This window comes from Anas acuta, chromosome 36 (genome assembly GCF_963932015.1).
Source record: "Anas acuta chromosome 36, bAnaAcu1.1, whole genome shotgun sequence".
NCBI lineage: Eukaryota > Metazoa > Chordata > Aves > Anseriformes > Anatidae > Anas > Anas acuta.
This window is the reverse complement of record NC_089014.1, coordinates 133,969-143,977: the sequence shown is the minus strand read 5'-3', so window position 1 is coordinate 143,977 and position 10,009 is coordinate 133,969. Positions and strand designations below refer to the sequence as shown.

Genomic DNA, 10,009 nt, shown 5'->3' with positions numbered 1-10,009 from the left:
TCCAGGGGTCCCAAAGTTGGGGATAGCACTGGGGACATTCCCTTGACCAAAAACTCCAAAAAAAATGCCACTTCCATACCCCTTGACCCAAAACCCTATAACTACGTCCCCAAAAGTGCCACCTCCATGTCCCCTTGACCCCAAATCCTACAAAAATATACCCAAAAGTGCCACCTCCATTTCCCCTTGATCCCAAAACCCTATAACTATGTCCCCAAAAATGCCACTTCCATTTCCCTTGACCCCAAATCCTATAATAATGCCCCCAAAAGTGCCACCTCCATAACCCCTTGACCCCAAATCCTAAAATAATGTCCCCAAAAGTGCCACTTCCATATCCCCTTGACCCCAAATCCTATAACTATGTCCCCAAAAGTGCCATCTCCATGTCCCCTTGACCCCAAACCCTCTAACGATGTCCTCAAAAGTGTCACCTCCATGATACCCCCAACCCATACCCCCTTGACTCAAAATCCTGTAACAATGTCCCCAAAAATATCCCCTTGACCCCAAATCCTAAAATAATGTCCCCAAAAGTGCCACCTCCATGTCCCCTTGACCCCAAATCCTAAAATAACGTCCCCAAAAGTGCCACTTCCATTTCCCCTTGACCCCAAACCCTACAATAATGTCCCAAAAGTGCCAACTTCCATCTCCCCTTGACCCCAAACCCTATAACAATGTCCCAAAAGCGCCACCTCCATGTCCCCTTGACCCCAAATCCTACAAAAACGTCCCCAAAAGTGCCACTTCCATATCCCCTTGACCCCAAATCCTAAAATAATGTCCCCAAAAGCGCCACTTCCATGTCCCCTTGACCCCAAATCCTAAAATAATGTCCCCAAAAGTGCCACCTCCATTTCCCCTTGATCCCAAAACCCTATAACTATGTCCCCAAAAGTGCCACCTCCATGTCCCCTTGACCCCAAATCCTAAAATAACGTCCCCAAAAGTGCCACCTCCATCTCCCCTTGACCCCAAACCCTTATAACGATGTCCCCAAAAGTGTCACCTCCATGATATCCACACCCCATATCCCCTTGACTCAAAATCCTGTAACAACGTCCCCAAAAATATCCTATTGACCCCAAATCCTAAAATAATGTCCCCAAAGGTGCCACCTCCATATCCCCTTGACCCCATATCCTAAAATAATGTCCCCAAAAGTGCCATCTCCATGTCCCCTTGACCCCAAATCCTATAATAATGTCCCCAAATGTGCCACCTCCATGTCCCCTTGACCCCAAGTCCTATAACAATGTCCCCAAAAGCGTCACTTCCATATCCCCTTGACCCCAAACCCTATAACAATGTCCCCAAAAGTGTCACCTCCATGATATCCCCAACCCATATCCCCTTGACCCCAAATCCTACAATAATGTCCCCAAAAGTGCCACCTCCATGTCCCCTTGACCCCAAATCCTACAAAAACGTCCCCAGAAGTGTCACCTCCATTTCCCCTTGATCCCAAATCCTAAAATAATGTCCCCAAAAGTGTCACCTCCTTCTCCCCTTGACCTCAAATCCTAAAATAATGTCCCCAAAAGTGCCACTTCCATATCCTCTTGACCCCAAATCCTAAAATAATGTCCCCAAAAGTGCCACCTCCATGTCCCCTTGACCCCAAATCCTATAATAATGTCCTCTTAAGTGTCACCTCCATGATATCCCCAACCCATACCCCCTTGACTCAAAATCCTGTAACGTCCCCAAAAATATCCCCTTGACCCCAAATCCTATAATAATGTCCCCAAAAGTGCCACCTCCATCTCCCCTTGACCTCAAATCCTATAATAATGTCCCCAAAAGTGCCACCTCCATGTCCCCTTGACCCCAAACCCTATAACGATGTCCCCAAAGGTGCCACCTCCACAATATCCCCAACCCATCTCTCTTTGACCCCAAATCCTATAATAACGTCCCCAAAACTGCCACCACCATATCCCCTTGACCCCATATCCTAAAATAATGTCCCCAAAAGTGCCATCTCCATGTCCCCTTGACCCAAAACCCTATAACGATGTCCCCAAAAGTGTCACCTCCATGATATCCCCACCCCATCTCTCCTTGACCCCAAATCCTATAATAACGTCCCCGAAAGTGCCACTTCCATATCCCCTTGACCCCAAATCCTACAATAATGTCCCCAAAAGTGCCACCTCCATATCCCCTTGACCCCAAATCCTATAATGATGTCCCCAAAGGTGCCACCTCCACGATATCCCCACCCCACACCCCCAGACCCCAAAACCCTCTAAAAATACCCCCAAATCACCCCCCTCCGCGACATCCCCTCGTCCCCCAAATCCCCCCACGTCCCCCAAAATGTCCCCGCGTCCCCAAAAATGTCCCCTCACCGGCCCCACGATGTCGGAGACGTGGGACACCGTTGTCCCCGAGGCGGCGCCCAGGTAGAGGACTTTTGTCCCGGGCGGATGTGGATCTGGTCGATGCCCCCCAGGATGGCGGCGGCCAGTTTGGAGCGGAACGGGTTCCAGGCGCGGTACTCCACCTTGGTGTCACCGTCCTGGGGACACGCACCGGTCAGGGGTGCCCAGTTCACCCCAGTTACCCAAAAGCGACTCCCAGTTGACACCAGTTACCCAAAAGGGCCTCCCAGTTGACCAAAGTGACCTCCCAGTTGACCAATGGGGACTCCCAGTTGACCAATGGGGACTCCCAGTTGACCCCAGTTGACCAACAGGCCTCCCAGTTGACCCCAGTTAACCAAAAGGGACTCCCAGTTGACTCCAGTTACCCAAAAGGGCCTCCCAGTTGACCCCAGTTGACCAAAGAGACATCCCAGTTTGCCCCAGTTGAACAAAGCGACCTCCCAGTTGACCAAAGAGACCCAAAAGGACTCCCAGTTTACCCCAGTTGACCAACGGGGCCTCCCAGTTGACCAAAGTTACCCAATGGGGCCTCCCAGTTGACCCCAGTTGACCAACGGGGCCTCCCAGTTGACCAACGGGGCCTCCCAGTTGACCCCAGTTACCCAAAAGTGACTCCCAGTTGACCAAAGGAGCCTCCCAGTTGACCCCAGTTACCCACGGGGCCTCCCAGTTGACCAACGGGGCCTCCCAGTTGACCAAAGTTACTCAACAGGGTCTCCCAGTTGACCAACGGGGCCCAACGGGGTCTCCCAGTTGACCAAAGCAACCTCCCAGTTGACCAAAGTTACCCAACGGGGCCTCCCAGTTGACCAATGGGACCCAACAGGGTCTCCCAGTTGACCAAAGGAGCCTCCCAGTTGACCAAAGCGACCTCCCAGTTGACCAAAGTTACCCAACGGGGCCTCCCAGTTGACCAAAGAGACCTCCCAGTTGACCCCAGTTACCCAAAAGGGACTCCTAGTTGATCCCAGTTACCCAAAAGGGCCTCCCAGTTGACCAACAGGGCCTCCCAGTTGACCCCAGTTACCCAACGGGGTCTCCCAGTTGACCCCAGTTGACCAGCGGGGCAGCCCAGTTGACCAAAGGAGCCTCCCAGTTGACCCCAGTTACCCAAAAGGGACTCCCAGTTGACCCCAGTTGACCAACGGGGCCTCCCAGTTGACCAACGGGACCCAACAGGGCAGCCCAGTTAACCAAAGCGACCTCCAGTTGACCAACGGGGTGCCCAGTTCACCCCAGTTGACCAACCAGGCCTCCCAGTTTACCCCATTTGACCAACGGGGCCTCCCAGTTGACCCCAGTTACCCAAAAGGGCCTCCCAGTTTACCCCAGTTGACCAAAGTGACCTCCCAGTTGACCAAAGTTACCCAATGGTGTCTCCCAGTTTACCCCAGTTGACCAACAGGGACTCCCAGTTGACCAACGGGGCCTCCCAGTTGACTCCAGTTACCCAAAAGGGCCTCCCAGTTACCCAAAAGAGCCTCCCAGTTGACCCCAGTTACCCAAAAGGGCCTCCCAGTTGACCAACAGGGCCTCCCAGTTGACCAAAGTTACCCAACAGGACCTCCCAGTTGACCAGAGGGACCTCCCAGTTGACCCCAGTTACCCAAAAGGGACTCCCAGTTGACTCCAGTTACCCAAAAGGACCTCCAGTTGACCAACGGGGTCTCCCAGTTGACCAACGGGCCTCCCAGTTGACCCCAGTTACCCAAAAGGGCTTCCCAGTTGACCCCAGTTACCCGAAAGGGCCTCCCAGTTGACCAAAGGAGCCTCCCAGTTGACCAAAGGGACCCAACGGGTCCTCCCAGTTGACCAACGGGGTATCCCAGTTGACTCCAGTTACCCAAAAGGGCCTCCCAGTTGACCCAGTTACCCAAAAGGGCCTCCCAGTTGACCCCAGTTTACCCTCAGGACTCTCCCAGTTAACCCCAGTTTACCCTCAGGACTCTCCCAGTTGCCTCAAGGGCTTCCCAGTGCCTCCCAGTCCCCTCCAGTTCCCCCCAACCCCCTCCCAGTTCCTCCCAGTGCCCTCCCAATTCCCCCCAACCCCCTCCCACTTCCCCCACCCTGTTCCAACTCCCCCTAACCCCCTCCCACTTCCCCCCAGCACCCTCCCAGTCCCTCCCAGTATCTCCCAGTGCCTCCCAGTGCCCCACCTCGACCGAGATCCTCTTCTCTCCGTACACCGACTCTCCCGGCACCATGTTGCGGGTGACCAGCGCGTCCTCCTTCCCCCGGCAGATGAACACCCCTGGGGGGGGGGGACAAAATTTTGGGGGGGGACAAAATTTTGGGGAGGGCCACCCCATGGGACCCCCAAGTGCCCCCCCAGACCCCCAACTGCCCCATAAACACGCCCCCAAATTGCCCCCAAACCCCCCCAATTGCCCTATATGCTCCCTATAGGCTCATATATCGCCCCCCGACCCTATATATCGCCCCCAAATCCCATATATCGCACCCCTGTCTCATATATCGCCCCCCGAACCCCACATATTGCACCCCTGCCTTATATATCGCCCCCAAAACCCTATATATTGCCCCCAAAGCCCCATATATTGTACCCCTGCCTCATATATCACCCCCAAAACCCCATATATCGCCCCTCAGACCTATATATCGCTCCCCAAATCCCACATATTGCACCCCTGCCTCATATATCGCCCCCCAGCCCTATATATCGCCCCACAAATCCCACATATCACACCCCTGCCTCATATATCACCCCCAAAAACCCATATATCGCCCCCCAAAACCCCATATACAGCCCCCCAAGTCCCATATATCGCCCACCCCCCACCCTGGCCCCCATATATCGCCCCCCAAACCCCATATATCGCCCCCAAAACCCATATATCGCCCCCCAAATCCCATATAATGCCCCCAGCCCCTATATATCACCTCCAAAACCCCTTATATCGTCCTCCAACCCCGATATATTGCCCCCAAAACCCCATATATCGCCACCCAGCCCCATATATCACCCTCCCCCTACCCCAGCCCCTATATATCGCCCCCAAATCCCACATATCGCCCCCCAAAACCCCACATACAGCTCCCCAGCCCCTATATACCGCCCCCCAGCCCCCACATATCACCCCCAAATCCCACATACAGCTCCCTAGCCCCCACATATCGCCCCCCAAACTCCACATATCACCCCCAAAACCCCCAAATATCACCCCCAAAACCCCACATATCGCCCCCCAGCCCCCATACATATCGCACCTAAACCCCATATATCGCCCCCCAGCCCCCATATATCGCCCCCAAATCCCATATATCACCCCCAAAACCCCACATATTGCCCCCAAAACCCCCACACATATCACACCTAAACCCCATATATCGCTCCCCAGCCCCCATATATCACCCCCAAATCCCCATATATCGCCCCCCAGATCCCATATATCGCCCCCCACCCCTATATCACACCCCAAACCCCACATATCACCCCCCAAACCCCACATATCACCCCCAAATCCCATAGATATCGCACCCAAACCCCATATATCGCCCCCCAGCCCCCATATATCGCCCCCAAATCCCATATATCACCCCCAAAACCCCCACATATCGCCCCCCAGCCCCCATACATATCGCACCTAAACCCCATATATCGCTCCCCAGCCCCCACATATTGCCCCCAAGCCCCTATATATCGCCCCCAAATCCCACATATCGTCCCCGCCCCTACATATTGCCCCCCAAATCCCATATATCGCCCCCCCAGACCCCATATATCACCCCCAAAACTCATATATCGCCCCCAAAACCCATATATCGCCCCCAAAACCTATATATCGCCCCCAAAACCCCACATACTGCCCCCTGCCCCCATATATCGCCCTCAAATCCCACATATTGCACCCCTGCCTCATATATCGCCCCCCAGCCCCCATATATCACCCCCAGCCCCCATATATCGCCCCCCCCAATCCCATATAATGCCCCCACCCCCATATATTGCCCCCAAGATCCCATATATCATCCCCCAGCCCCTATATATCGCCCCCCAGACCCCATATACCACCCCACAAACCCCACATATCACCGCCCAGCCTCTATATATCGCCCCCAAATCCCACATATTGCCCCCCAAATCCCATATATTGTCCCCAAATCTCATATATCGCCCCCCAGACCCCACATATCACCCCCAAAACCCACATATCACCCCCCAGACCCCCATACAGCTCCCTAGCCCCTATATATCACCCCCCAAACCCCATATACCGCCCCCCAGCCCCCACATATTGCCCCCCAGACCCCACATATCGCCCCCAAATCCCACATACTGTCCCCCAGCCCCCATATATCGCCCCCCAAACCCCATATATCGCCCCCCAAATCCCACATACTGTCCCCCAGCCCCCATATATCGCCCCCAAATCCCATATATCGCCCCCCAAATCCCATATATCGCCCCCCAAATCCCATATATCGCCCCCAAGTCCCACATACAGCTCCCTAGCCCCCATATATCACTCCCAAAACCCCACATATCACCCCAAATCCCACATATCACACCCCTGCCCCATATATCACCCCCTAACTCCACATATCGCCCCCCAAATCCCCATATACCACCCCCAGCCCCTATATATCGCCCCCCAAACCCCATACATCGCCCCCAAATCCCACATATCACACCCCTGCCCCATATATCACCCCCCAACTCCCCATGTATCACCCCCCAAATCCCACATACCGCCCCCCCGCCCCTATATATCGCACCCAAAACCCCACATATCGCCCCCTAGACCCCATAGATATCGCACCCAAAAACCCATATACCGCCTCCCAAACTCCACATATCGCCCCCAAAAACCCCCACATATCGCCCCCAAATCCCCTTATCGCACCCCAAAACCCCACATATCGCCCCCCCCCCCATACCTTCGTGCCGATGGGGCTCCACCGTCACCTTCTTGCCCCCCTTGAAGCCCCCCCGGCCTCCGCGTCCCCCCCCCCCCGGCCCCCTCGGCCGGGGCCTCCTCGTCCTCGGCCCCCGAAACCGCCGCCACGCCCCCCCCGGGGACTTGAAACCGCCACCTGCGGGAAGAGGGGTGGGCACTGGGGGAACTGGGAGCACTGGGAGGGGGAATAAGGGGCTGGGGAGGGAACTGGGAGCACTGGGAGGAGGGATAAGGGGCTGGGGAGGGAAGTGGGAGCACTGGGAGGGGGGATGGGGGGGTTGGGAAGGGAACTGGGAGCACTGGGAGGGAGATTGGGGGGGGCTGGAAGGGGAACTGGGAGCACTGGGAGGGGGGATAAGGGGCTGGGGAGGGAACTGGGGGCACTGGGAGGGGAGACTGGGCTTACTGGGAGCACTGGGAGGAGAGACTGGGGGCACTAGGGAAGGAGCTGGGCTTACTGGGAGGGGATACAGGGGTACTGGGAAGGGAACTGGGCTTACTGGGAGCACTGGAGGGGAAATGGAGGGGCTGTGAAGGGAACTGGGCTTACTGGGAGGGGAAATGGAGGGGCTGTGAAGGGAACTGGGCTTACTGGGAGCACTGGGATGGGAGACTGGGCTTACTGGGAGCACTGGGAAGGGAAATGAGGGGCTGTGAAGGGAACTGGGCTTACTGGGAGCACTGGGATGGGAAACTGGGCTTACTGGGAGTACTGGGAGGAGAAATGGAGGGGCTGTGAAGGGAACTGGGCTTACTGGGAGCACTGGGAAGGGAAACTGGGTTTACTGGGAGCACTGGGAGGGGAACTGGGGGGGCTGTGAAGGGAACTGGGCTTACTGGGAGCACTGGGATGGGAAACTAGCGGCACTGGGAAAGGATCTAGGCTTACTGGGAGGGGATATGGAGGTACTGGCAAGGGAACTGGGCATACTGGGAGCACTGGGAGGGGAACTGGGACGGGGGGCACTCACCTCGCCCCCCCCGGAAGCCCCACGACCCCCCCGGTCGCCCCCGCGGCCCCCCCGGTCCCCGAAGCCTCCGCGCCCCCCCCCGGGGGCTGAAACCTGCGGGAGAGAGGAGTGTTACTGGGCAAACTGGGAGCACTGGGACGGCCCGGGGGGGGGGGGCTCCCGGTTCCCTCCCAGCAAGCTCAGCAGTGCCCCAGTCCGCCCAGTTCCACACCAGTTAAACCCCAGACCTTCCCAGTTGCCCCCAATCCCTCCCAGTTACCCCCCCAATCCCTCCCAGTTATCCCCAGTGCCTTCCCAGTTACTCCCCAGTTACCTCCCAGTCCACCCCAGTTGCCCCTGGTCCTTCCAATCCTTCCCAGTTCCCCCCAGTCCCTTCCCAGTTACCTCCCAGTTCCTTCCCAGTCCCTCCCATTTACCCCCAGTGCCTCCCAGTCCCCCCCAGTTACATCCCAGTCCTTCCCAATGCTTCCTAGTTACCCTCCCAGTCCCATCCCAGTTCCCCCCAGCCTCTCCCAGTGCCTCCCAGTTCCCCCCCAGTTACATCCCAGCCCCTCCCAGTGCTTCCCAGTTACCCTCTCAGTCCCTTCCCAGTGTCCCTCAGCCTCTCCCCATCCCTTCCCAGTGTCTCCCAGTCCCCCCCAGTTACATCCCAGTTCTCCCCAGTCCCTCCCAATTACCCCCGGTTACCCTCCCAGTCCCTTCCCAGCACCTCCCAGTCACCTCCCAGTTCCCCCCAGCCTCTCCCAGTGCCCCCCAGTCCCCCCCAGTTACATCCCAGTTCTTCCCAATCTCTCCCAGTGCTTCCCAGTTACACTTCCAGTTCCATCCCAGTTCCCCCCAGCCTCTCCCAGTGCCTCCCAATCCCCTCCCAGTGCCTCCCAGTCCCCCGCAGTTCCCTCCCAGCCTCTCCCAGTCGCCTCCCAGTCCCCCCCAGTTACCTCCCAGTTCCCCCCCCAGTCCCTTCCCAGTGCCCCTCAGCCCCTCCCAGTGCTTCCCAGTGCTTCCCAATCCCCCTCCAGTTACCTCCCAGTCTCCCCCAGTTACCCCCCCAGTCCCCTCCCAGTTCCCCCCAGTTACCCTCCCAGTCCCATCCCAGTGCCCCCCAGCCTCTCCCAGTGCCTCCCAATCCCTTCCCAGTGCCTCCCAGTGCCTCCCAGTTCCCCCCAGTGCTTCCCAGTTACCCTCCCAGTACCCCCCAGTTCCCCCCAGTTACCCTCCCAGTCCCATCCAGTGCCCCTCAGCCCCTCCCAGTCCCATCCCAGTGCCCCTCAGCCCCTCCCAGTCCCCTCCCAGTGCTCTCAGCCTCTCCCAGTCCCTTCCCAGTGCCTCCCAGTGCTCCCAGTCCGCACCCGGCCTCATCCCGCCGCTGCTCCACGCGGGGCCTCACGCGCCGCGCGCTCTCTGCCGCTGCCGGAAGTCGCCGTGCGTCACCCGCTAGGCCCCGCCCAGTTCCGGGCAGCGCGCATGCGCACCACCGCTCCCGAAGCTGCGCCGGGCGGAAGTAACCGCGCAGGGCCGGGATCACGCTGGGTCCTAGCGCCCGGCCGTGCCCTAAGAGCGCCCCCTAGGGGCGACCCCTGGAATAGGGGCGGGGGGATTTGGGGGCAGGAATGGGGGATTTGGGGCAGGATTGGGGGATTTGGGGTCAGGAATAGGGGATTTGGGGTCATGGAAGGAAACTGGGGAAAGGGATGGAGAATATTAGGGTGTTTGGGGGGGATTTGGG

The 10,009-nt window shown here is 57.6% G+C and overlaps 1 protein-coding gene across 1 annotated transcript; it reads right to left on the bottom strand.

Moving 5' to 3' along the window:
- Window positions 1–2,354: 2,354 nt before the first annotated feature.
- On the bottom strand, window positions 2,355–9,685 carry LOC137846655 (rRNA 2'-O-methyltransferase fibrillarin-like; the record flags this gene model as incomplete). Its single annotated transcript, XM_068664664.1, is given in 6 exon segments — window positions 2,355–2,425; window positions 2,428–2,527; window positions 4,550–4,644; window positions 7,293–7,448; window positions 8,284–8,376; window positions 9,633–9,685. Coding segments are annotated over 6 exon segments (525 nt in total), but the record flags the coding sequence as incomplete, so codon positions are not given.
- Window positions 9,686–10,009: the final 324 nt, after the last annotated feature.